Raw genomic sequence first — 27,810 nt, 5'->3', positions numbered from 1 at the left:
AGCTCTCTATGGGCGGTAATAACCATAACCAACAAAAAAAATTAGAAAGAAATATGAACCCTTACTCTTATTAATTTCAGTAAATTATTAAAGCGATCCACTTCTTGTCCTAAAACGGTTGTTAAGGAGTTGATACGTCCTTTAGCATCTTTTTCATACAGTGATTCCACAGCAGCATCCATTTCAAGCTTTTCTGAAATGAAGATGACAATCAGGCTTAATTTTTGAAAAAGAACACATTGCCTTTCCTTGCTTACATGATGATTTTCAACAAATTCATACCCATACTTTATTAAATATGGTTAACAATTCATGGCATTTGAATATCATTTTCACATAACATTTTGTTACCTGGTAGTTTGGCAAAAATTGAGTCTGCGACCTCCTGCACGACTTCATCATTACTTTTTCCAGTCCCTTGTGAAGATGATCTTGGCTGAACTTCAAGGATTGTGTTAATCAAAGTGGAGGTCTCTTGGCGCTGAAATAAGAAAGGGCAGAAAAGTTAAAGAGATGAAAACGATAATAACATCTAATAAAGAGTGCAAGACTGACAGGTGACTAAACACTATTACCTACTAAAGTCAACTGCCTTTAGAAACCATGCTGATATACTTAAAAATGTCTAGTCTGCTTCAAAATCAGCATCTCATCAGCCTGCTTAGAAACCTCATTGTGTTAAGAGTGACCGTAACAGAATATGAACGATAAAATGAATTCATACAGGTCAGTTTAGAGTAGTTTTCTTCACTACTAAGGTGCTTCGCCCCCTGCTTGCTTTGCTCGCCAACCCCCGTGTTTGGTTTTCAATCTTTTAGTTTTCCTTTTATTTCAGAACTTCTGTAAAAACAATATTTGGAATCTTGCGAGTGCCAATGTGCTGAATCTTTTTAATGAGGTCAGTGAGACATGTTTGTACCATAATTTAAGACAAAACGATCGACATCATCAGCAGTTAATCATTTTTTTGTAAAGTAACCAATAAATGCATGTGCGGTAAACTCTGTTTTTGAAATTCTCTTGACTTAAACTTCAAAGCCTTACAATATTTATATACTTCTGACATATCACGTGTCCATATATTCAATCTCTATTCATTATTTCTCCGAGTAGTAATTTCTCTTTCTTTGCGCTAATGCGATCGTTACTTTCTTTTTTGACCCTGTCCTTTTTTTCTGCTTTCATTTTCTGTATCTTGCTCTGCGTGTGTTTCGCTCCTACGTTTTTTGTTTTTTTTTTGAGTCATTTGAATTCCAGTTTTCATTTTCATGTGTTTGGCCCCCTGTTTTTTAACCTCTTTATGACCTTTTACTTTGTTTTCTGCTCTGTCTTTTATTTCTGACCTCGCTTTGTCCTGCTTTTTTCTCAATGACACCTGGTCCGTGGTGATTATTTTCTCATTTTCGAGTAGTAATTTCTGTTTGTTTGCGCTACTGTGATTTTTACTTTCTTTTTTTTATACCTCCTAATTTTCCTGCTTTCATATTCTTTAACTTTCTCCACATGTGTATCGCACCAACATTTCTTTTTTGGAGCCTTTCGAATTCCACTGCTTTCATAATCTCTAACCTGCTCTGCATGTGAATAGCGCCAACGTCCGGATTGGACCTGCTTTTTTTTTTCAATTTTACTTGTTCCAGGCTGATAATTACTTTCTTTATTTTCTGAATTTGTACCTCGATTATTCTTTTTCTTTTTTGTCTTTTCGATGCTTTTGAGTCTCTTTTCTCTGCGCTGCTTTCTTCTTCGCTTAGTCGTCTACGTTTAATTTATAACGTATTGTCCTTATACGCTTTATATGTGCTGAGAGCCCTGGATCTGTGTCTGCTCAAAGCCAAAACACGACTGAGTGTGTAACTCCCTGTTACCTTATTTGGTTGTAAGTAGGGCCTGTCTTGCAAGAATCTCACGTTCTACGTCATCGTGAGACGGTCCTGGGTCACTCTCTTGGCACAAAGTCTCATATTTAAGGTCCCCACGAGACGCTCCGTGGACAATCTGTTTAGTCTTGCAGGTCTTTTAAGTGTCTTCCGTGATCATAAAATGAAGATCACGTCTCATCGCCCTACTGTTTCTCTCCAGGATTTCTTTTTATAATAGAGAGATATATACTGTGGTAGGACAGCTCCCTGTATGCAGATAGAGACAACACCAGATGACCAAAACGCACACATTTAATGTTTTTCCTCTCCTGCACCACACAATGCTTAACTGACCAAAATCAGTCCCTTCTTTTCTCTCTCTTCTCTCCTTCTGCCACCCTCACTTCCTCCATATGCAAACTCCATCCTCTTCCTCTCAACTCCGGCTTGCTTGCTGGAGTGAGGTGGTCTCTTTTATGCCACACCCGGAAGTGCTCCAGGTGCTCCTCGATCAAGTTCTGGGTGTGGCAGAAGTGCTGCATGGGAATCCGGCTAATCTTCTGGCAGCACTTCCGGGTGTGGCAGAAGTGCTCCAGACCATGGCTCCGGAACAATCCAGGTGCCCCTTGGTGGTGGCCATGGGCCATCACAGGGTTGAACTTCTAAGCTCCAGTCCCATGGCCCCGATGTAAACCAGGAGGGCTGCCCTCTCGTGTCCCGGGGGAGGTACTGCTGGTGATATGTCCACTCCCCCAGTTCTCTTCTGAAAAGGGCATTGCGGCCGTCTATCACAATACGTACCCACATGTATTGTTGTGGACTCATTCCATAAAGCATCTCAGTTTGCAGATCTGCACTGTGGTGAATTACTGGTGGTCAGAGGCAAACCCGCAACATCTGGCTCAAAACTGGTCTCCTTAACAGTGAGAGCTAAAAGTAATAGAAATCCTTGTCTCTGCTATACAGAGACTGCTTCTGAACATGACAATTTCAAAATCCTCCACCTTACATAGAAATATTTTAAAAGGCTGAGGCCCTACATACAGCACACATCTGCGACAAGAGCAGCTCCTGGTGTTCGGGGATAAAGTCAGATAAAGTTTTAATGAAGAAAGACCAGGAGAAAAGATGAGGTACAAGAAACGATTCATAAGTCAAAACTCATAGTCAGGACAAGGTCAAACAGACCCCAAAACAAGCCAAGTCAAGATGGGTAGCATGCACTGGTACAATGCATTGCCGTACCCACTACATGACGAAACAACTCAGGATCCCGGTTTGCAACCCTCCAGGCAGACACGTGTCTAGTCCCACCCATCCGGAAATGACCCTCCATCTGCCGCTGCCAGGTGTTATGTGGGCGACCCCTTGGCCTGGTCCAGCCACTCGTGTCCCCAACAATGAGGATCTTACGAGGGGAAACGCGCCACATGGCCGCAGTGCCATAACTGACGCTCCCTCACAATGCAGGTAATGTGCCTCATTCGGGACTCCATTAGCAACACAAAGTCAAACCAACACTACCGAAGGATTTTCCGGACAGACCAAGTACCAAAGGAGTCCAGTCTTCGTCTCAGGTCACTGGATAGCGTCCATGTCTCGCAAACATATAGCAAGACAGGAAGCACCAGGACTCTAAAGACTTGGACCTTTTTCCTTTAGCTGAGATATCAGGACCACCACACACCCCTTTCCAGCGACCTCATGACCCCCCATGCTCTCTCAATCCGTCTACTGACGTCACAGGAAGAGTCACCAGAGAGACATGAATGTCACTGCCTTGTTCTCGACAAGGTTGACATTCTCTCTGCAGACAGACACACTGCTGATGGCTGTGCCCAAGAGGTCATTAAAGGCCTGGATGTTGGTTTTTATCAGGACCCTCGCAAGCCCAGACACTCAGACCCCTCGCTCAGTCTCTAGAGCGTCCTGATCAGAGCTTCCATTGACTCCGCAAAGATCACAGCATCGTCAGCAAAGTCAAGATCTGTGAATCTCTCTTCACCAACAGATGTCCTACAGCCGCTGGAGCCCACGACCTTGCCCAACACCAAGTCCATACAAGCATCAAACAGAGTAGGAGCAGAACACACCCCTGATGAACCCCAGAATCAACTGGGAAAAACACAGAGGTCCTGCCTCCACTCTGCACAGCACTCCCAGTACCAGTGTACAGGCCAGCTATGATATCCAGCAACCTCGAGAGGATCCCGCGAACCCTCAGGATGTTCCACAGGGCAGCTCGATCAACAGAGTCGAACGCTTTGTGAAAATCGACAAAGGCTGCAAAGAAACTCTGCCGATATTTGCGTTTGACCCCAAAACACTAACCAGAAATCAAAGTCTAAAAGGAATATGCAAAAAGTCAAGTACTTACAGAAACACAAAAATTGCATGCAAAAATAACAGTTTTCATCCAATCTTGGATGCAACTCAGATAGATAGATAGATAGATAGATAGATAGATAGATAGATAGATAGATAGATAGATAGATAGATAGATAGATAGATAGATAGATAGATGTGAAATGTGCTATATAATAGATAGATAGATAGATAGATAGATAGATAGATAGATAGATAGATAGATAGATAGATAGATAGAATATGGTTTGAACACACACCAGAATGACTATTTAGGAAAAAATCTAAAAAGAAAGAAAACTTCTGACTTGGCAGTCCCAGTCCCTGTAAGAAACTATACAGGCGTATGGCTGAAAGTCCTCAGTGTTGGTGGGTCAGAGACAGGATGTGCAGCGTTGTTCATAATGGCACTCACAGTTTTGTTTTCATTCTCTCCTCCTCTATGACCTCCAGGGGGTCCAGAGTGTATCCCATAACTGATCCTACCCTTTTCATTAGCTTGTTGATTCGGTGGGCCTCTCTTGAAGTGATGTTACCAGCCTTGCACACCAAACTGGCCATCACAGAGATGTAGAAGATGTGAAGGACATCACTGCTCACATTAAATGAATGCAAACTCCTAAGGAAAAAGAGATTGCTCTGCCCTTTCTTATATACTGTATGTTCATCTGTAGATACTCTTGAATGCAGGTGGAAGGTTTGTTGTGATGAGTCAGGTGGGAGGCTGCTGTACCAGCCAATGAAAATCTGGAGCATTGTGATTGCATATGTATGACGTTGATTAGCATGCTCCATATATGGATGTTTCCCGGTGGCAACAAGGCAGGCCTGTTTATGGATGCATATTTCCAAGATGACTGTGATTTATAACGGATAAATTGCATAGAAATGTGCATACGCCAGGTTTTATAAATCTGATGGTTTTTTTTTGCTTAGACATTTTCCTATTTTTTGAAGTGAGTATATTTTCACTCTTGAATCCACACAGTTTTGTAAATGAGACAGCTCTCTCTGTAAAAGCATCTCTTGCGATAACATTGTGTGTTTTCAGTGCTTTTTTTGTTTTATTTTTAGTGTGTTTGGTTATATCCCTGTCTATTAACCATGGCAACCAAGAAGAGTGTGGAAGTAAAAAAGCCTAAGAGGAAGGCTGTAGTATCAACAATTGAGGTGAAAAAGGAACTTATCACAAAGTACAGTTATTTGGCGTCTTTGTGGATGGTGATTCCCCTTCCAAACAGTAACCTTTCTCTTCTTCTCCACCACCAGCCACACGGAACATCAGCACTCCTCACTAAGGTACAGTCAAGTCAGTCAGTCAGTACCGAACCCGCTATATCTTAACACAGGGGTCTGCTGGAGTCAATCCCAGACAGCACAGGGTGCAAGGCAGGAACAAACCCCGGGCAGGGCACACACACCCACACACCAAGCACACACCAGGGACAATTTAGGATCACCAAAGCACCTAACCTGCATGTCTTTGGACTGTGGGAGGAAACCCACGCAGACACGGGGAGAACATGCAAACTGCACGCAGGGAGGACCTGGGAAGCGAACCCAGGTTTCCTTACTGCGAGGCAGCAGTGTTACCGCCATGCCACCGTGCCACCCCACTAAGGAACAGTAAATGCAATTTTTATTTTATTATACAGTATTTATGTATTTTATTAATTGTTTTCATTTTTTAAATAATTATTTAGGGCATTTAATTTTGTAATTTGTACTGTAAATTATGTGTACAGTGGAACCTAGGGTCGCGAACATCTTGGACGACGTACAAATCGGGTAACGATCAAAAAGTTTGCCAAACTTTTGCATCTGTTCACGACCACACACTCGGGTGACGAACAAGCCAGTTTCCCTTCCGGTTCGTACGCAGCGATGATTTCCGCACGTGTTCAGTCTCTCCCTGTGCATTCCCTGTGCAGCGAGTGAGCGAGAGAGCGAGAGAGAGAGAGAGCACGAGAGAGAGAGAGAGAGTGAGCGAGAGGCCGAGAAGGCAGTTAAAGAATACACCAGGCTTGTTTTTAAAGAGACTGATTCGAGCATTCTCTGTTCTAGGTTTTCTCAGTGTTGTTCACTGTTTTTACATTTAGTTTACTATTACACTGTGCATTCTGTGGTATAATTAACTATTTTTGTGCTTAAAAAATTAAAAAAATATATATTTACATGCAGCTCGTTCGGTCCAGAACGGATTAATTGTATTTACATACAATCCTATGGGGGAAATTACCTCGGGTGACCCGAGGTTTCACTGTATTTGCTGTATAAGTTTATCGAAATGGGTATTGTTTAGTATCTGGGAACAGATTCATTCATTTTCTGTTATTTCTAATGGGGAAAACTGATTCGAACAATTCAGAGTTCAAATGGCCTCCTGAAACAAATTCATTTTGAAGTATGAGGCACCACTGTATGTGCTATCTCAAAGTAACATTTTTAAAAAAAGAAATGCATTTCTAATTTAGTAACGAATTGTAGTTGGCTAACTTTCAATTTCCAAAAGTGAAAAATAATCATTAAAGAAATATAACACAGCATAATATACAGTACACTAACAGGGGCAGCACAGTGGCGCAGTGGGTAGTGCTGATGCCTCACAGTTAGGAGACCTGGGTTCAATTCCCGGGTCCTCCCTGTGTGGAGTTTGCATGTCCTCCCCGTGTCTGCGTGGGTTTCCTCCCACAGTCCAAAGACATGCAGGTTAGGTGCATTGGCGATTCTAAATTGGCCTTGGTGTGTGTGTGTGTGTGTGTGTGCGCGCGCTCTGCAGTGGGCTGGCGCCCTGCCCGGGGTGTGTTTCCTGCCTTGCGCCCAGTGTTGGCTGGGACTGGCTCCAGCAGACGCCCGTGACCCTGTAGTTAGGATATAGCGGGTTGGATAATGGATGGATGGATAATATAACAGGGCGCACACACACACCAAGCAAACACCAGGGACAATTTAGGACCGCCAATGCACCTAACCTGCATGTCTTTGGACTATGGGAGTAAACCGGAGCACCCCGAGGAAACCCACGCAGACACGGGGAGAACATGCAAACTCCACGCAGGGAGGACCCGGGAAGCGAACCCAGGGCTCCTAACCGTGAGGCGGCAGCGCTACCCACTGCGCCACCGTGCCACCCGCTGTATACATTATTATTTATTTATTATTTAATAAAATAATTATTATTTAATAAAATTTTGCAATTAGTGGAATTGCAATTAATCAGACAAGATCACATTCACGACCGAATCACAAACCTGAAAAGCCAGATTTGCATTTTCGTGCATTCCAAATATCTCTGGGTCGTCAATCAAAGGGAGATTTTCAATGTAGTCCTTGTAATCCTGCAATGTGGCTACTTCAGGTGCAAAATATATCCCTGTTGGAAAACAAACGTGCATTTGTTATGTACATATAATAACATTCAAAATGGAAATATAATTTTAGAAAAATGTGCTTGTTCAAAAAAGACTGTTAAAGGAGCACAACGGCCAATGATCCACTTATTTATTTTATGGTTTGTATTGATGGATAAGAAAACGTTTTTCACGTAGGACTGAAATAACAACATTTCTTAGAGAATACGAGTCTACTGGACAGCAGTAGTGGAAAACCTCCATTTTTGGAGCCTTGAAGTTTGAACTGCTTATAACCTACAAGGAGGTCTGGGTAGCCACAGTACTCTTTTTCAATGGGGTTGTTCCACAAAAGATCACCACACATTTTTATTTTTAAATTGAACCACTATATCTCAGCTTGCATTAAAAGTGTTACATTGAATTACACTCTACTATTAATATTATTTTCAAAAAGCCCTTCTCATATAGTAGAGAAACAAAATGTTGATGCAATGTGGACTAAAGCGGTTTCTAGGTCTCCTCTGGAATTAGGGGGTCTTGAAGCTTAAGATTCATTAGTTTCATAGTAGATCGGCACCTGGACAACGTCAAACAAAATATCACAAGCATCCATTAAAAAAAATCCTCACGATAATTCACATGCCAAGTCATCATGTCATGTGCTCACAACATCTCAAGTATTTTTGCTAAAATATTTTGAAGTAAATTATTTCCAGAAAACTTCCTGGTGGACAATAACGGAAACAGACTACCACCCTTGATGGACCACAAGTCAGAGAGAGTTTTCAAAGTCACTTATTTGTAAAACCTGAAGTCCTGCCTAACATTAGAGGGCACAAGAGAGGAATCAACTGCAGATGGAATGGCAGTCACACGGGGAATACGAACGTTAAGTTCAGACTTTCTGTCACATGCCTCATTATATGGTGCCCTCCATAATGTTTGGGTCAAAGACACATTTTTCATTGAATTCACCCCCTGCTCCACAGTTTAAAATTACAAATCAAACACTTCAGACATTGTGATTAAAGTACATGTTGCAGGCTTCATTTAAAGGGATTTGGACAAATTTCGGTCCCACCATGTAGAAACGACAACGCATTTTTCACAGGGTCCCTCCATTGCAGGGCACTATAATGTTTTGGACAATTGGAGTCACAGGTGTTTGTGATTCCTCAGGTGGGTTTCATGGCGTCATAAGATATCTCAACTCTACCCTTTGGAGTCAGCAGTCGCCATTGTTCAACAAGAGGACAAGAGCTGTGCCTCATTAAAAGGCTGAAAACCAAGAATAAAACCATTGGAGACATCTGTAAAACCCTAGGATGACCCAAATAAACTGTCTGGAATATCATGAAGAAGAAAGAATACACTGGTGGATTCATTAATCACAAAGGGACTGGTAGGCCAAGGAAGACCTCCATTGCTGATGACAGAAGAATCCTCACTAAGGTCAAGAAAAAGCAACAAACACCTGTGTGACAGATCAGAAAACAGTCTTCAGGGGGCTGATGTGTGTGTGTGAGAGACTACTAGCAGCAGGAGACTTCATGAACAGAAACAGAGGACACACTGCAAGATGCAAACCACTAGTGATCCACAAAAACAGGACGGCCAGATTACAGTTTGTGAAAAAGGACTTCAAAGAGCTTGCAGAATTCTGGGAAAGGGTCTTGAGGACAGACAAGACAAAAATGATCTTCATCAGAATGATGGTGAGAGCAAAGTGTGGAGATGAAAAGGAACTGCCAAAGATCTAAAGCAGACCATCTCATCTGTTAAACATGGTGGTGCTGGGGGTGTTATGTTTTGGGCAGTATGGCGCACTTCTCTTCACTGATGATGGATCTGCTGATGGCATAATGAACTCTGAGGTGTAGAGAAACATCTGGTCTGCTCAAGTTCCAGTAAAGGTCTCCAAACTCACTGGGAGGCGCTTCACCCTCCAAGTTAATGAGCCAAACAGACTGCTGAGGCAACACAGGAGTTTATCAAAACTATCCATCCATCCATTATCCAACCCGCTATATCCTAATGAAAAATTCTTGAAAGGCCAAACCAGTCACTTGATTTAAATCCACTTGAGCAGACCTTCTATATGCTGAAGAGAAAACATAAGGGGACAAGCCCCCCCGAAACAGGCAGATGGCTGCATTACGAGACTCAGCAGAACATCACCAGAGAAGACCTTCAACACCTGGTGACGTCTGTGAATTTCAGACTTCAGGCAGTCATTGCATGCTGGGATATGTGTCAAAGTCCGAAATATGATGGCTTTAAAAGACCTGCCATTGCTGTGTCCCAAACATTATGGTGCCATGAAATGGGGGAAACCTGCAAAAAAGTGTTGTGTAACCAAAATATCTGCAAATCCCCTTAAATGAAAGTCTGCAATGTCCACTTTAATCCCATCTGAATTGTTTGATTTGTCACTTCAAACTGTGGAGCAAAGGGGATAATCCTGAACAAATGTGTCCTTGTCCCAAACAATATGGAAGGCACTGTATATTTCCAATAAGTCACATTAAACATCAAGCTGTAATTCTCTATATTTTTACTTCCTTTAACTGAGCAGAGTATTTAAAATCTGAAGCAGTCATCTTTTTGAAGAATGAATTGCATGCTGGGTAAAATTAACAAGACCAACCTTTTCTACCACAGAATTACTTACCTGATGCAGAGTATTTATAGCCATCGTTAAATATTGTAGGTGAAAAGAAATTTTTCAAAATAGTGCGTAAACAGCGTTGATCCCAAGCATCTGTGACTCTTCCTCCATAGGTAATCTCCCCTATAAGGAGACAAAAGTAATTATTCAACATTGGCAGAGGGTGATTGGCTGAAGAGGGGGACCAAGTTGAAAGGGGAGAGGAGGAGAAAAAGAGAGAGGCCAAAGAAAACATGGCTGGAGGTTCGTGTCTGATGATATGAACAGAAAGACTTTTACACCAAAGGATGCCCAGGACAGTGGAGACTGGAGGAAAAATATATGAGGGGCAACCATCTAACCTGGGTAAACTGGGAAACTGGTCATTACACCGATTATTAGTTTATTTAATAGTGTTTCACACACGTGCGTTTGGGAGTCAAACAAAGGGACCATTCAGTCAGTCCAACCCGCTATATTCTAACACAGGGTCGCAGGGGTCTACTGGAGCCAATCACAGCCAACACACGGGGGAAAGGCAGGAACAAACCCCGGGCAGGGCGCCAGCCCACTGCAGCCAAAGGGGCCAGAAAACGGCAATTCCACACCAGGCTAGGGGGCGGTGGGTTGCACTAAATCACTCTTTTTTCTCTCCACAGACCAGAAATGAGAAATTCTGCCTGTATCTGATTACGGTCTGATGATGTCACTTCCTGTGCCAACCCCGATGACATCATTTCCCCTGAATCACCTTAAAAACCCTCCATCCTCCATACTTGATCAGTTCTGTTTTGGACTCTAACCTGTACACGTTGTAGGCAAACTTAAGCCTTTTGCAGCCAGGGAGACTATACGGGTGGCTGCCACAAACCTTCGTTGTGTGTCCGGCTATTAATTTAACAAGTGAAATGTGAGTAACGTTGGGCAAGCTATCTGCTCTCACTGAACTTTAACCATCAGATAATGGATTTTTCAAAAGTAAAGAGACCTATTCTTCCATTTTCAGAATCTACTTTGGGCAGGTCAGAAGTAAATTGACGTAGGTATAATGTGGGAGTTATGAGCCCTGGCTGGGTTTCAAATTCATGTTTTATATCTATAGAGAGGCAGTGTGGTGTGGTAGATAAGGATTTGGACTTCACACCCTGAGGTTTTGGGTTCAGCAGACTATACTTTCTGAGAAGGTTGGCATCCTTCAACATCTGCAGTAAGATGCTGCAGATGTTCTACCAGACGGTTGTGGCGAGTGCCCTCTTCTACGCGGTGGTGTGCTGGGGTGGCAGCATAAAGATGAAAGACGCCTCACGCCTGGACAAACTTGTTAAGAAGGCAGGCTCTATTGTAGGAGTAAAGTTGGACAGTTTAACAACTGTGGCAGAGCGACGGGCACTAAGCAAACTCCTGTCAATCATGAAGAATCCACTGCATCCACTTAACAGTGTCATCTCCAGGCAGAGGAGTAGCTTCAGTGACAGACTTTTGTCACTGTCCTGCTCCACTGACAGACTGAGGAGATCGTTCCTCCCCCACACTATGCGACTCTTCAATTCCACCCGGGGGAGTAAATGCTAACATTAATTTTATTTTAATTCTTTTCATTTTTATTACTATTTAATTTAATATTGTTTCTTTGTATCAGTATACTGCTGCTGGATTATGTGAATTTCCCCTTGGGATTAATAAAGTATCTATCTATCTATCTATCTATCTATCTATCTATCTATCTATCTATCTATCTATCTATCTATCTATCTATCTATCTATCTATCTATCTATCTATCTATCAATCTATCTATCATATAGTACCTTTCATATCTATCTATCTATCTATCTATTATATAGTGCCTTTCATATCTATCTATCTATCTATCTATCTATCTATCTATCTATCTATCATATAGTGCCTTACATCTATCTATCTATCTATCTATCTATCTAATAAAAGGAGCGCCCTGCCGAACCGTTACCCTATTGCACTGACCACCTGTGGGTCACGACCCTTGTAGCCACGCCCCTAGGAATGCAGGATGCAGAGCTAATGACACTTCTCAAACTGGTGGTGATAGAAGGACCTGAAATTAGTGCACCAGACATAGAATTTACAAACCTAATCACGACAGATTTCTGTTGTTTATGTGCATCATTCTTTGTTTTTGATTTTGTTAATAATAATAAATTATCATTATTTACATTTATTTAGCACTTTTCTTAATACTTAAAGTGCTTTACATTGACAACATCAACCACCACCCAATGCATAGCACCCACCTAGATGACACGACGACAGCAATTTTTGCAACATTACACTCAGCACACGTTATCTGTTAGGTGCTGATAAGGTGAGAGAGCTAGCCAATTACAGACAGGGGGTGACTAGGTGGCCTGATGGTCAATTTACCCAGGACATCAGAATAAACCCTGCTCTTTTGAAAGATGTCCAGGGATCTTTAATGAGCACAGAGAGTCAGAACCTCAGGTTTACATCTCATACAGAGGATGGTACCATAGTTACAGCATAGTGTCCTCGTCACTGCACTGGGGATCCACGTTCAAACCAGAAGCTAAGTGCCCCTGCTTGGCATCCCCAACATCTCTTCTAGCAGAAACTCAAGCTTTTTCCTAGATGGTCTCCCATCCAAGTACTGGCAGGGCCTAAATATGCTTAGCTTCAGGTGGGTGACCTGTTGTCCGTGTCAAGTTCCATGTGAGTTGTAGGTGGTCCTCCAAGAGGCGTAGCCACCTACCAATCACTGCCAGAAACTACCTTCTGCCCTAGGGTCTCCCACAGTTTCTGCCGGATAACTTCAAATGTACTTGGGATTTTTGGTGAGTCTCTGCGTTTCTACTGTGCATATCTGGATTTTTGACCTCACTTTGGATTTGTGATTTTTGGGACTGTAGTTTGCTTGAGGTTGCCTTATTGTCTAGGCATATCCTTTATGCCTTTGGTGTTCTATGGAGCTTCACTGTGTGACAGAGCATTTTTGTGGAAATAAAAGTTTGAGAACCCTTCAGCTAGAGGTTGTCTACTATGCCAGCAGCTCAAGTTAAAGGATAAGTTCGGTATTCTTCAATTCAAAACAAGTTCTTCACAAACCTGCCATACAGTATATGCATTTGCCACATGAAATTGTGTTTTAAAGTTAATCGATTTCTATAAATTTAAAAAATATCTTGCTCGCACTGGTACTTCACATTGCAGTCTATGGGGCATGGAGGCAAAGCTTAAAACTTACCAAATACGTCCATTTTCAAGCCAAGACCATTGTAGAGTATTGATCCACATCGTGCAATTACACAATTGCACAATTATCATTTTGTGAGATTCAGCCATTTTAAAGACAACCATACACATGCCATAGCTCAGCACTTAGTCTTTCTGCAACAACCTTTCACCTCTCCAGTGGGTGTGGCTTCTTCCCAACAGACCAAATCACAGTAAACTTTTCGTACCACAGGATTGGTTTTGTTTTCCATATTTACTTGAGAATTTACGCAAGCAAATAGAAAGCATATACTTATCAAAAGAAAAACAGTACCAGTACCAGGAAAAGTGATAAAATGATTACTTTCAGATCAACTTTGTTGTCACAAACCTGTGTCGGAAACACAGAAGGTGTGGATTAATACTTGAAAACTGTTATGGCTTGAAAAATGGTATTAGTATTTGGTATTTCTTTACATGAAACTACTTCTGTTCACAGATCAATTATATTTAGCTAATTTAGATGTGTTAATATTTATATTAATTAATGGTTCATTAATTAAATGGTGACTGTAAATGCTTGAATGTGGGTTTGTGGAAATTGGCTCCTCAAAGGACTTGCACCTCCATCTATTACTGTTTGTTGCTTTGTGCCCAACCCTACCAGGATAACCGCTGGTTCCTACAACCTTGAAATAGATACCCTATATACTCATGTTTCAGTTCTCCCATGGATAAGTCGGGGCTTGATTTTACTGTATAATTTCTGGTACATTATAATGTCGGTCGTATAAGTCGAATGCGGAGAACTCACGCTACTGGTCCAAGAGATTACGATATGCTAACGCCCACCTGAGAGAGTAACCACGGAGCCCACGGCCTTTGTTTTCTATGTATTGTGCCTACGTGACCACACGGTAATACTCAAACTATTCTGAAGCACTGTTTTGTGTTTTTTTGTATCTCACACCCTAATACACCTTTATCGTAAGAGTATCCCTTATCTACGATGGAGCATTCGATCAGAAGAAAATATGAAGCTGGTTTTAAATTAAACGTCATTGAAGCGGTGAAAGAAATTGGTAGCTGCGCTGCTGCAACAAAGTTTGACGTGTCTGAGAAACTGATGTGAGATTGGAGGAGGCAAGAAGATGTAAAAAAAAAAAAAAATGTAAGTGTCATATTTTTGAACTGGGTCTGATTTTATAATCGATTTTTCGGGTTTCAAGACCTGACTTATACACGAGTATATACGGTAAGTGTTTCAGAAAATGAATGTAAATTTTGGACAAAATGCTAGAAGTTCAACAGTCTTCAATATAAACTGTTACCTGTAATGTACGTAAGAGCATCCCACGGGATGTTCCCTTCTTGACAATAAAGATTGAGATTCAGCAGGGCACATTCTCTGTCACTGTCGTTGAATTCGTAGCGAATGTTCCAGCCAAGGGCTCCAAATTTTTTTCGTTCCTGAAAAGAAGCAGATTTGTAACTACCTGTTCTACTGCATTTTTTATGTAATCAGAAAATATGCAAAATATATGTAAATAATTTTAAAAATGACCTAAAAAACTATGTAAGGTAATTATTACAATTATAAGGAAAAGGAAAAGATATGACCGCAACAGTAATAAATTAATAAAATAAACATAGTGTGAAAAGCTGATTAATAATTCAATCTCTATGTAGAACATTGCAGCAATTATCATCAACACGGTGCTGTATAAAAAAATATAACACATCACCAGACTTTTTTGGTTAACAACATTGCAGTAAAAACTCAGTCAAATCTCTATTTAACGTGTTGAAACTTTTTTTTTTATTATTGACTAGGGGTTTGCCCCCTGCTCGCTTTCGCTCGCCCACCCCCGGGATTGGTTTACCAGATATACAATTTAAAGAGATTATTTTCATGGGAATTGTTACATATGCATTATTTTCACTATTACATTAAAACTTTTGTAAAAACAATACTTGTCCTTTATTTCTGGCCCCGGGTATGGTTACATCTCCTTCTCGCAGGACTATAACACTGCTTGCATTGTGAAGGGGGGCGCAGCTGAATGCACACTAAGGAGATGCCGTCGGATCATCTGCTGTCTTTCTGTTGCTGGCGAGCTGCCCGATCATTTCAAAGCCTGTACAGCAGCTGTCCTTTTGCCACTTCGTGTCTCTGCCAATTGAGTTGTGAAGGGAAGGGTGGGGGGCGGGGGTTAGGATGGCTGAACACACACTAAGGAGAAGTGGTTGGATCATCTGCTGGCGAGCTGTGTGTTTTACTTGTCGCATATTGTTGTTTTAAGAGCAGGGAGCACATGAAGCATGTCTGCCAAAAGCAATCCAACAACTGCTAAGTAAGATGTCCTTGGACTTGTTTTAAATGATGTCTCACTGCCTTGTCTTGCGTGACATTGTAAAAACAATACTTGTCCTTCATTTCCGGCCCCGGGCATGGTTAAATCTCTTTCTCGAAGGATGTATAACGCTGCTTGCGTAGTGAAGGGGGGTGTGGGTGCTTGAATGCACGTTAAGGAGAAGCGGTTGGATCATCTGCTGCCTAGCTGCCTGTTCTGCTTGTCGCGCCCCCCGATCATTTCAAATCCTGTACAGCAGCTGTATTTTTGCCACTTTGCGTCTCTGGCAGTAGCGTTGTGGGGGTGGTTAGGATGGTTGAACGCATGCTAAGGAGAAGCAGTCGGATCATCTGCTGGGTTGTTGCTGCTGACGAGCTGCCTGTTCTGCTTGTCGTGCCACCCGATCATTTCAAAGCCTGTACAGCAGCTGTCCTTTTGCTTTTTTTTGTTAGGGTGGCTGAACGCACGCAAGGAGAAGTGGTCCGATCATCTGCTGGCAAGCTGCTTGTCATTGTTTTAAGTGCTGGGAGCAAGTTAAAGTGTCTCTCGCGGGACTTCAAATTGTCTTCCAAGAAGATCACGTCTTGTCTCCCCGTCTCCATCCCCAAGATTTTTTTTATAATAGAGAGATATGATTCATTTAGTTAATCTCCTTAGTGTTAGAAGCGAGTGTTACTCAGGCTGCGAAAACCGCGTTAAAAGCTTTAGCCTCAAGTGTCACTTGGGCAACTGGACAGATGCGTCTTGTGTAAGTGTTACAACCGAAAATCACTCGGGCTGGAAAAGTGTAGGTTTTCACAAATTTGAAATATCTGCACTTTACCAGCAATGAAAACTTTGATGAGAATACCCATCCAGCACCCAAACTGAAGACAATATGGGAGTTGTACCATGCGACTGTAGTGTTGACATTCTGGACTGTAATGACAGTATTGCTGAAAGTCTCACGACTTATAAGGGCAGACTGTCATGGATACAGTACACCGTGCCAAAAAGAGCAAGATTTGATATAAAGTGAATCCAAAAGAAGATACATTTGGAATTTGGTTCTGTACACAGGGAAAGGGTCAAAGTTTGATCTGAAATACAATCAGTACAGTGTTGCTACGTCATGGATGCCAACTCTGATAGATGCTCTACTTGATCAAGGCTACTGTGTAATGATGGACAATTTTCATACTTCACCAGAGCTATTTGACATCTTGCTGCAAAGAAAGACTAACGTATATGGAACAGTGTGTCCCAACCGTAGTGACATACCTGAAGATTCTGGCAGAGCTAAATTACAGTGATGTGCGCAAGTAGCTTGGCAAAAGGGTAAAGAGCTTGTGCTGAAATGGAAGGCCAAGAAAGAGGTTTGTCTTCTTAGCACCGTACATAATGCGGCTACAGTCACTGTGCAGGCAAAAGGCAACAAGCAGGTTACAAAGCCTTGTGTTGTGGTCGATTACAATAGCACGATGGGCGGCACAGATCATGAGGATCAAGAATTGACTTTATATCCAGTTAGGCGGAGGCAACAAAAGAAATGTTACAAAAAGGTATTTTGTCATCTGGTGGAACAGAGCATTTGGAATGCATTCATTTTATACAAACAAAAAGCTGGCGAAACTGTATCTCATGCAAATGTTACATGTCAGCTTGAAGAACAAATCACTGCCGCAAATCCACTGTCTACACAACCGCTAAAGAGATGTGGTCGACCCAGCACATTGAGGGTCAAACCAGAGCATCTTATTGGTAGACATTTTATTGATTATATACCTCCAACAGAAAAATAAAAAAACAGAATCCAGCTTGTACCTGTGCAGTGTGCTGTTCAAAAACTGATAAATCAGGAAAGAAAATCATGTTCACTGTGCCGACTGTAACGTTGGATTGTGTCTTTCACCGTGCGTTAAAATTTACCACACAAAGGACTCATTTTGAGATTGTGTCCTTGTGTAAGATGTGCACCCTAATTTTTACAAAGAAAATCGCAAAAATCATTTTGCCCCGTGTATGACACACGTTGTGATTGTATAGGAAGCATTTAGAGAGAGAGAGAGAGTGCAAGTGCACAAGCAAGTGAGCAAAAGAGAGAGCGCGAGTGCGCGAGTGCACGAGCAAGCGAGAGAGAGAGAGAGAGAGAGAGCGGAGTGCGCGAGCGAGAGAGAGAGAGCGTGAGTGGGTGAGGAAGTGAGTGAGAGAGAGAGCGTGAGTGGGTGAGTAAGTGAGTGAGAGAGAAAGTGCGAGCAAGAGAGCGAGCCCAAGCAGAAGAAGTAAACATGACAGAATTACATTTCCTCGTGTATGACGCGCACCTGATTTTCTAATGCTAATTTTCGGGAAAAAATGTGCACGTGGTACACGCGTAAATACTGTTATGGCATCAATAGCATTATTATTACTGTTATTATTATTTTTGTTATTATTGTTTATTTCATATTATTTTATTATTATTTGCATCATTTATATACCTTTGAGATTTAATAAAAACATCATTTTTCATGCCAAAAACAATGCAACACGGTAAAGGCTTTGTGGATTGACATTACTTTCCATAAATAAATACTGATCTATGAGGTGGCTTAAAAATCATTTTTTTGTACTGCACTGTATATATCTGCTGTGGCAGATCACCAGGACCCATGCCCGGTCCGGACGCCCCTTTGACACTGAATCCGGGGGAGCAGCCATGGGATGCACACCGTCCACCGGAACACTTGGTGACAGCCCCCCTGGGTCAATATTTTGGAACACCGGAGCTCATTCCTGTTGGGCTCCGTGGCCACCACCAGGAGGAGCTGGACGACCTAACGAGCCTGTCTGGGTGGGAACGCAGCCACACCCGGAGGTGTAGCCGGAAGTAGGTCAGCAAGCACCTGCAGCACTTCCGGGTGGGCTATAAAAGCAGCCGACAGTCACCACTCTGGGCGCCAGAGTCAGGAGGCGGAGGAGGACGAAGCTGCCTTGGAGGTGTAGAGGAGAAGGAAGAGTGTTTTGGGACTGTGTTAGGGCTGAGGGACACAGGGAAGACGTGGTCTCCAGCTGAAGAAAATAAAGCTTTTTGTTAATTTTTACGTGCCTCCGTTGTCAGTCAGTGTCAGGTCGGCACCTATATAGTGCCTTTGCCACACTGCCAAAAATATAATGATTTTTACGTCTTTTGTGGTGCTTATCTTTTCAGGTGATATTAAAACAGAATCAAGTACAATTACAATACTAATTTACAGCCCTCCTGGGCCATATTCATTATTAAAGACTTCAATGTGACCAAGCTATTATTAATTAGGATCATGTAGAATTGACAGGTAATTTTAATATTTACACAGACATGGAAACAGACACCTTTTACAAATGCTTTAAACTCCTACTAAAAACAGTGGGATTTTGACATGGAGCCAATGTAGGAAGCACTTCAACCACACTGCACCAAATTAGTCTCCATGGCTGTCATCCCAGAAGGAAGCCTCTTCTAAAGAGGATGTACAAGAAAGCCCGCAAACAGTTTGCTGAAGACAAGCAGACTAAAGGTGGGGATTACTGGAACCATGTCCTGTGGTCTGATGAGACTACGATCAACTTTTATGGTTCAGATGGTGTCAAGCATGTGTGGCAGCAACCAGGTGAGGAGTACAAAGACAAGTGTGTCTTGCCTACAGTCTAGCATGATGATGGGAGTGTCATGGTTTGAAGCTGCATGAGTGCTGCAGGCGCTGGGGAGCTACAGTTCATTGAGGGAACCATGAATACCAACATGTACTGTGACATACTGAAGTACAGCGTGATCCCATCCCTTCAGAAACTAAACATAACAACCCCAAACACACCTCTAAGATGACCACTGCCTTGCTAAAGAAACTGAGGGTAAAGGTGCTGGACTGGCCAAGCATGTCTCCAGACCTAAACCCTATTGAGCATCTGTGGGGCATCCTCAAAGGAAGGTGGAGGAGCGCAAGGTCTCTGACATCCACCAGCTCTGTGATGTCATCATGGAGGAGTGGAAGAGGATTCCCTCTAGTGAACCCCATGCTCAAGAGAGTTAAGGCAGTGCTGGAAAATAATGGTGGCCACACAAAATATTGACACTCTGGGCACAATTAGGACATTTCTCATTTAGGGGTTGTGAAAAGCATGTCCCCAGACACAGACAGACAGACACCAGATTGTCCAAAATGCACACTTTTACTAAGTCCACAGTACCACAATACCAACAGTTTATCTCTCTTCTCTTCTCTTCCCAATGACCTCCTCTCTCTTCTCCTAACAGGCTTTGTCTCCTTCCTCCCAACTCCGGCTCAGCTTCTTGAGGCAGGCGGTCCCTTTTAAAATGACCTGGATAGGCTCAGGTGTTCCTCCTAACGTCACTTCCTGGTGAGACGGCCCCTTATATGGGAACCCGGATAGGCTCCAGCTGCTTCCCAGCAATCAGTCATAGCCACACCCCAGTGTGGCGGAAGTGTGCAGCTGCGCACCCGGAAGCTGTCCGGGTGTCCCGTGTCGTCTTCCCCCCAGCACTTCCTGGTGTGGCGGAAGGGCTGGGCTCCAGGGATAAGCAGGCATTGGGGCGCCTGGCGGTAGCCACGGTCCCTACAGGGCTGGGCTTCCAAGCCCTGTACCCGAGGCCCCCAACATAACCAGGACGGACGCCCCCTCGCGGTCTGGAGGAGGCACAAGCCCTCCTCCGGTCCACCTGGGGAGCCCGGCCGGGGACCACAGCACTTATATTGCTGTGATAGACTCCTTTCCCTCTATACTACTGTCGAAAGTGTTCATCTGGCTGTTGGCCTTCCTCTCTTTCTCATGGCTTTTGAATTGAATTTAGTTTCGTTAAGTTTGACTTGATTGTATGGAATGTTACTTGCTTTTAATAAATTCAATAAAATGAAAAAAAAAAAAAAGATAAATTTAAGTGAATGTGTTGTTATATAACATACCTGGATTATAGCGTGGAAAAAACAGACCCCAAAGACAATTTTCCTCCATTTTAAGCCAAGTATATGCTCTTCAAAAAAGTTGTTGGTTATTTCAGTGAATGCCCTTCTGATATTCGCCCGAAGTCCTTTGGGAGGCTCATTTGTAACCTGAAGATTAAAAAAAACACAAGTATTTTTTTAATAACTGTGAATCTTGCCATGAAAAACAATAAAGATTGGTACTGCTTGATAGTAACAGTTTTACAAATGATATGCAATGGTCTCCAGAAGCTTAATTTTCAAAGTATTAAAAAGAACACATTTAAGGCATAGCAAAGAACAGATTTTAGTTAGCTTGTAAAGCTATCGACGTGAAATGACTCACCTTGACCGAATTTTGTAGAACTGTAACTGGGAAGGTCTTTGTGGGCATTGAGCTGAGGAAGAGTCTGAATTCCTTATGAATCGATACGTCTGGAAATGAAAATTAATAAGGTTAATAAAGAAAAAACCTTCACTCTGCAGAGCAGTAGCAGTGCACAAGTTTTCCTAAAATGACAACAAATTATCTGACAATTCTCATTAATTTGATTCTCCATCCATTATCCAACCCACTATATCCTAGCTACAGTGTCACGGGGGTCTGCTGGAGCCAATCACAGCCAACACAGGGCGCAAGGCAGGAAACAAACCCCGGGCAGGGCACACACACACACACACCCACCAAGCACACACTATGGACAATTTAGAATCGCCAATCCACCTAACCTGCATGTCTTTGGACTGTGGGAGGAAACCCACGCAGACACGGGGAGAACATGCAAACTCCACGCAGAAAGGACCCGGGAAGCGAACCCAGGTCTCCTAACTACGAGGCAGCAGCACTACCCACTGCGCCACCGTGCCGTTCTTAAACTTAATAATTACCCAAGAGTGAGGCACTAATTTAAAAAACTGAATTATTACCTGGAATTGAGTATGATGATTCTTGTTCATTTGATTCTCAATCCTAATAATTACCCAAGAGCGAGGCACACGATTCTCATTTATTCGATTCATAAACTGAATCATTGTCCAAGACCATGGCTCATGATTCTTGTTCATTTAATTCATGAACTGAATCATTACCTGAGAATGAGTCGCACAATTCATGTTCACTTTTAATTCTCCAATGTATCATCTGATTGTGCATTTTCACTTATGTTGTTTTTTTTTTTGTGATTTCAAACAGGGCAATGTCATATGATATGACTTATAAACATGTTTAATATAAAATTCCGAATAATTATATATTGGTGCTGTGGTTTATTCAGAGGGAACATCCTCAAAGCTGAAAGGCTTTTTCACTGCTATACCAACCCTGGATCCTACTGATGATTCAAATTCAAATCGACTAACTTATGAATGGGTAGTTTGAAAAGATGGAATCAGGAGCTTTGCCCTGAACTTGTATATCGTATACAATCTAAATATCTCTCTATTTATAAAATAAAATCTTGAATGGCTTGGAAGGAGATGAGATGTGATCTTCTCAGAAGACAATTTGACGTCCCGTGAGACAAGGCAGTGAGACAAAAGGACAGTTGCTGTACAGGCTTTTAAATGATCGACGTGCAGCGAGACAAGCAGAACACGCAGCTCAGCAGCAGCAGGAGAAAGAAACCCACTGATCAGGTCGGAGGGTTTGGGTGAGCGAAGCACAAACTTCAGATTCTTTAGGACAGAGCGGGTAAATTTTGGCCACTTACAAAATCATCAGTGCAGAAAACACTTTTTCGGGCTTGGGCTTTGTTCATTTATTTATAGGCCTGTTCACCCCTTTTTGCCTTTCTGGCATTGCTGTTTGTCAGGGTCAGGTCTACCATCAGGGCATTCTGGGTACACGCTCACGTGCCCGTGACGGCAAGAGGCCTTTTCACCAAAACAACCCGTTTAAATAATCGAATATCCGCAAGTGGAAATGATCCAAATCTCACACCAAAACCAAATCCGTGACATACCAGGCTGCATTAAATGCACCAGTATGTTATCATAATGTTACCAGTATGATCAAGTCTCTGCTAAGGAGCTAATTCAACCTAGCTATTTGTGAACCCCTCCCTTAGATAATTTATTTGCAATATTGCATACTTTTGACCTTTTCACCCACCAAGAATTCATAGACATGCTATGTAAGCACCACCTGGTTTTATAAAGTGAATTTTAACACTAAAATACTACTAAAGTATACTTACTTGGTTCTGTAAAAGATTTGATCAGCTCTTCCATGGCCAACATCCAGGAGACTGCAAGGTGGCAATTTTGTAGGAACACCCATCTTCCTAATTTTAGAGCATCTTTGATCATTTTCTCAGCAATAGGACCTTGCCCCTGTCCTAAAGAAATAGACTGCACCCTGCAATCCAAAAAGCCACCAATTAAGAGAGGCACTCAAGTCACAGTTATAACTCATGAATCCATCAGATTGGTGATCTACGTGTTTGTTTTAGCCCAAGGAAACAGGAACCCTGCCTGGTGTGTGACCACCTTCCCTGGATGCTACACAAGCCCAAATTCAGAAAATACAGTGGAACCTCGGTTCACGAACGTCTCCGAACACGTACGAATCGCTTTACGACCAAAAAGTTCGCCAAACTTTTGCATCTGTTCACGACCACACACTCGGTATACGGACAAGCCAGTTTCCCTTTCGGTTTGTGCGCGCCGATGATTTCCGCACGTGTTGCATTGTTCTCGGTCAGACGTGCGTGCTTGCACGTGTGTGCGTGCTTTCGCTGTGAACTCTTTGTGCTCTATTTCGTTTCCCTTCCAGTTCGTTCACGCCGATTACTATATTTAATCACGTGTTCAGCCTCTCCCTGTTCTCAGTCAGACATGTGTGCTTTCGCTGTGAACTCTTTGTGCTCTACAGTATTTTGTGTGCTTTTGCAGTTAACCATGGCTTCTAAGCAAGTGAAGAGTGGTGAGAAAAAAAGGTCTGAAGAAAATTGAAATCGAAGTAAAGAAAGAAATTATTGAAAAGTATGAGCGTGGCGTTCGTGTTACTGATTTTGCCGCCGAGTACAAGAACTCAAAATCTACGATTTCGACGATTCTAATGCAGAAAGAGGCCATTAAAGCAGCTGATACTGCAAAAGGAGTTACAATGTTAACCAGGCAGAGGCCTCAAGTGCTGGAAGAGGTGGAAAAACTGCTAGTGTGGCTGAACGAGAAGCAACTTGCAGGGGATAGCATAAGCGAGGCGATGTTATGTGAGAAAGCCAGGAAGATTCATGGCGATTTGCTGCGAAACTATCCTTCTACGAGTGGCGAAAGTGAGGAATTTAAAGCCAGTAGTAGAGGATGGTTTGAAAAGTTTTGCAAGAGAAGTGGCATTCATAGTGTGGTAAGGCATGGTGTGGTTTATTAAAATACAGATTTTTCTAATGTTCATTTTTTTCCCTGTGCTTAAGACTCATTTAAAAAAGGTGTTTTTAGTGAGCGGTTCGTAGCGTGATTTGTTGCAGTGTTACTTTCTTGGTGGTTTATTAAATTACGGATTTATCAAATGTTCGTTTTTTTCCCTGTGCTTAAAACTCATTAAAAAAAGGTGTTTACAGCGAGCTGTTTGTAAGGCTATAGCGCAAACTCCTGCAATGTTAATTTTCTCTGTTGTTTTCTCAGTGTTATTCAATGTTTTTACATTTAGTTTACTATTACGCTGTGCGTTCTATGGTATAAATAGCTATTTTTGTGCTTAAAAATCTTTAAAAAAAATATATTTACATACAGTTCGTACGGTCTGGAACGGATTAATTGTATTTACATACAATCCTATGGGGGAAATTACTTCGGTTCACGACCAAATCGGGTTATGACCAGAGTTTTGGAACAAATTATGGTTGTGAACCGAGGTTCCACTGTATACCAAAATAAGTGTTTGCTTTAATTTTTGCTTTTACTCAATAAAGAGTTTCCAAGATTTCATCCTTTTCTTGAACCTCCTTAGATTAATCACATGAACTGCAATGGCTGCTTTGAGAGCAAAGAAGGAATGAACTCTGAATGAGGTGGATCCATCGTTTGGCATGTAAATCGACACACCCATACACACTCCTACAGGACAAGTTAATTCAAATAGGCTGACAATTACAAAGGTCTTTAATTAAAATAACACACACACACACAAACCATTGTGGTCTGGAAAGAGCACAGAGAGAAAAGTCTGCAAGAGAGCATAAACATATTACATAAAGTTCCCTGCAGACATTTTGGAACCCTTGGCCAAATTACACACTGTGTTGACATTTGAGTTAAAAAATAGTAAATACAGCATTGACAGCAACCAAAAATAAAACAATTAGGGGCGGCACGGTGGCGCAGTGGTAGCGCTGCTGCCTCGCAGTTAGGAGACCTGGGTTCGCTTCCCGGGTCCTCCCTGCGTGGAGTTTGCATGTTCTCCCGTGTCTGCGTGGGTTTCCTCCGGGCGCTCCGGTTTCCTCCCACAATCCAAAGACATGCAGGTTAGGTGGATTGGCGATTCTAAATTGGCCCTAGTGTGTGCTTGGTGTGTGGGTGTGTTTGTGTGTGTCCTGCGGTGGGTTGGCACCCTGCCCGGGATTGGTTCCTGCCTTGTGCCCTGTGTTGGCTGGGATTGGCTCCAGCAGACCCCCGTGACCCTGTATTCGGATTCAGCGGGTTAGGAAATGGATGGATGGATGGAAACAATGTAGAAGAGAACAGGCCATTCAGCCCAACAAAGCTTGCCAGTCCTGTCCACTTAATTCTTCAAAAACAACTTCAAATCGAGTTTTGAAGGCTCCTGAAGTCCCACTGTCTACCACACTACTTGGTCACTTATTCCAAATATCTGTGGTTCTCTGTGTGAAGAAAATCTTTATAATGCTTGTGTGAAATTAAAAAGTCCCCTGGACTGATTCCCTTCATAATTTTAAACACTTCACTTTAATGTGGAGTTTTTCTGGGTCTTCTTCTTTTGAGTCCACTTTCACTAAAACGTGACAAATGGTGCAATCAGACACTGATGGACCTTGACCTTAGAGTTCAGCTTGTATCTCTTTGCAAGCTGTCTTTGGCTTGTTGTCTGCCATTCTCACTATCCTTCTGCCCATTCTGGGGTCAATTTTCCTCATGTGGCCGCATCTAGGAAGGTTGTCTGCTATCCAGTGGACTTTCAACATCTTCACAATACTTGCAACTGGTGTCATAGGAATATCAATCTGCTTGGAAATGGTCTTCTAGCCTTTGCTATTAACATGCGTTGTCTGTTATTTTCTTTCTAATCTCCTCAGTCAACTCACTCCTTTACTTTCTCTGGTCCATGTTCAGTGTGGGACACTCGATGACACCAAACAGCAGAGTCATGACTTTTCAGTTAAATCGGCTGAATGACAGATTGTACTATTGGACACATGTGTGATACGCATTCAAGAAAACAGCAAGTTTGAAAAATTACTTGAATCCAGTTATTGAGGATCATTTCTAAGGGCACCAACTAATGTGTCCAGACCAAATTTAGATATCTTTGTAGAAGATGCAACTCTTGTTTTGCTTTACTCAATGACATGTAGATCTACGGGGACAACTGCTTTTCATTTCATCACTTTTCAGGGGTCAGACTGCACATTTTCAATGAGCTGTAAAGGGACCAACACATCTATCTATCTATCTATCTATTATATAGTGCCTGTCTATCTATCTATCTATCTATCTATCTATCTATCATATAGTGGCTTTCCAAATCATTTCTATCTATTATATAGTGCTTTATCTATCTATCTATCTATCTCTTATATAGTGCCTTTCATATATAGCTATCATATAGTGGCTTTCAAATCTATCTCTTATATAGTGCCATTCAAATCTATCTGTCATATAGTTGCTTGCCTATTCATTTCTTTCTATCTATCTATCTATCTATCTATATAGTGCCTTTCATATCTATCTATCTATCTATCATGTAGTGGCTTTCTTATTAATTTCTATTTATCTCTTATATAGTGCCTTTCATATCTATCTATCTATCTATCATATAATCCAGTGGTTCTCAACCTGTGGGGCGGGCCACCCTAGGGGCGCGAAGTAACAAAAAGGGGGGCGAAGATATGAAAAAAAGAAAACAAGAATCAAAAATATGAAAAAAAAATCTGTTGAAACCAAAACAAATTAACTTAAACTACATTCTGATACTAGAACAATAAATATAGAGTTAGATAAATGTCGATAAAAGTTAAGTAGGCATAATAAAATATGCATCTACATTTCAAAAAAATATTAGGGGGGGCGCGATTAAAACTGTTATGAAAACTCGGGTCGCAAATACTTAAAGGTTGAGAAACGCTGATAAAGTGGCTTTCCTGTTAATTTCTATCTATCTGTCTATCTATCTATTGTATAGTGCCTTTCATATATATAAATCTCTCTCTTATATACTGACTTTCAAATCTATCTATCTATCTATCCTTTCATTTTTTTGCATTTTTTCAGCTTTAGTTGGTTTCCGGTCAAAGTTTCATTTGCTATTTTTAAGTTCAAATGTCAAAAGTGGTATATCTTCAAAATGTCAAAAAAGGGTATCCAAAAGTTTACATGGAAGGTAAATGGTGCCCTAGACAGTATGAACGATGCAGGCTGTGAGGCCTCACCTCTTATTTTGCTCTTTCTTTTTAACTAATTGATATTAATAAATTGTTTACTCATTATCCTTATTTATTAATTATTTAACATTGTATTGAACACACAATAATACCATTTTGACTTCTTCACCCAATAACCGTAAGCAGCATCCTACCTGTCCAAGTCACCGCGCTCTTTTGCAAACCTCTGGAAAGCACCCATGGGATCGGAGCCTGTGCTCAAGATGAAAACCAGCGGAGTAGAAGGAGACATATCATTATATAAAGTGGCCAAGTCTACCGGGGGATTTTCAACAAATTGTTTTCCAAGGTTTTCTATTACAAAGTCCGTCACTGCAAAAACCACCTGGGAAAAAATGCAGAAGTGGACAAAAAAAATGGCATTTGTTAAAAGTATTTGCAGTAAAGTGAAAAGAGTCATTTAGAATATTAAAAAAAAAATTACACAGACACATACACAGAATATTAGTGTTATTATCTTCATCTCTGAGC

The 27,810-nt window shown here is 41.8% G+C and overlaps 1 protein-coding gene across 1 annotated transcript in view; it reads right to left on the bottom strand.

The window, feature by feature from the left end:
* dnah6 (dynein, axonemal, heavy chain 6) overlaps window positions 1-27,810 on the bottom strand; it is a 433,707-nt gene that overhangs the window by 40,912 nt on the left and 364,985 nt on the right. Inside the window, exons 64-72 of the mRNA XM_039758084.1 lie at window positions 27,474-27,664; window positions 22,918-23,078; window positions 21,069-21,157; window positions 20,705-20,851; window positions 14,763-14,901; window positions 10,251-10,370; window positions 7,478-7,599; window positions 352-481; window positions 66-193 (exon numbers count right to left, since the gene is read on the bottom strand). Coding sequence (XP_039614018.1) covers window positions 66-193; window positions 352-481; window positions 7,478-7,599; window positions 10,251-10,370; window positions 14,763-14,901; window positions 20,705-20,851; window positions 21,069-21,157; window positions 22,918-23,078; window positions 27,474-27,664 — 1,227 coding nt within the window. The remainder of the gene's footprint in view (window positions 1-65; window positions 194-351; window positions 482-7,477; window positions 7,600-10,250; window positions 10,371-14,762; window positions 14,902-20,704; window positions 20,852-21,068; window positions 21,158-22,917; window positions 23,079-27,473; window positions 27,665-27,810) is intronic.

Source organism: Polypterus senegalus, chromosome 7 (genome assembly GCF_016835505.1).
Source record: "Polypterus senegalus isolate Bchr_013 chromosome 7, ASM1683550v1, whole genome shotgun sequence".
NCBI lineage: Eukaryota > Metazoa > Chordata > Cladistia > Polypteriformes > Polypteridae > Polypterus > Polypterus senegalus.
Note: the sequence above shows the minus strand (reverse complement) of the source record. Positions and strands in the feature narration are given on the sequence as shown.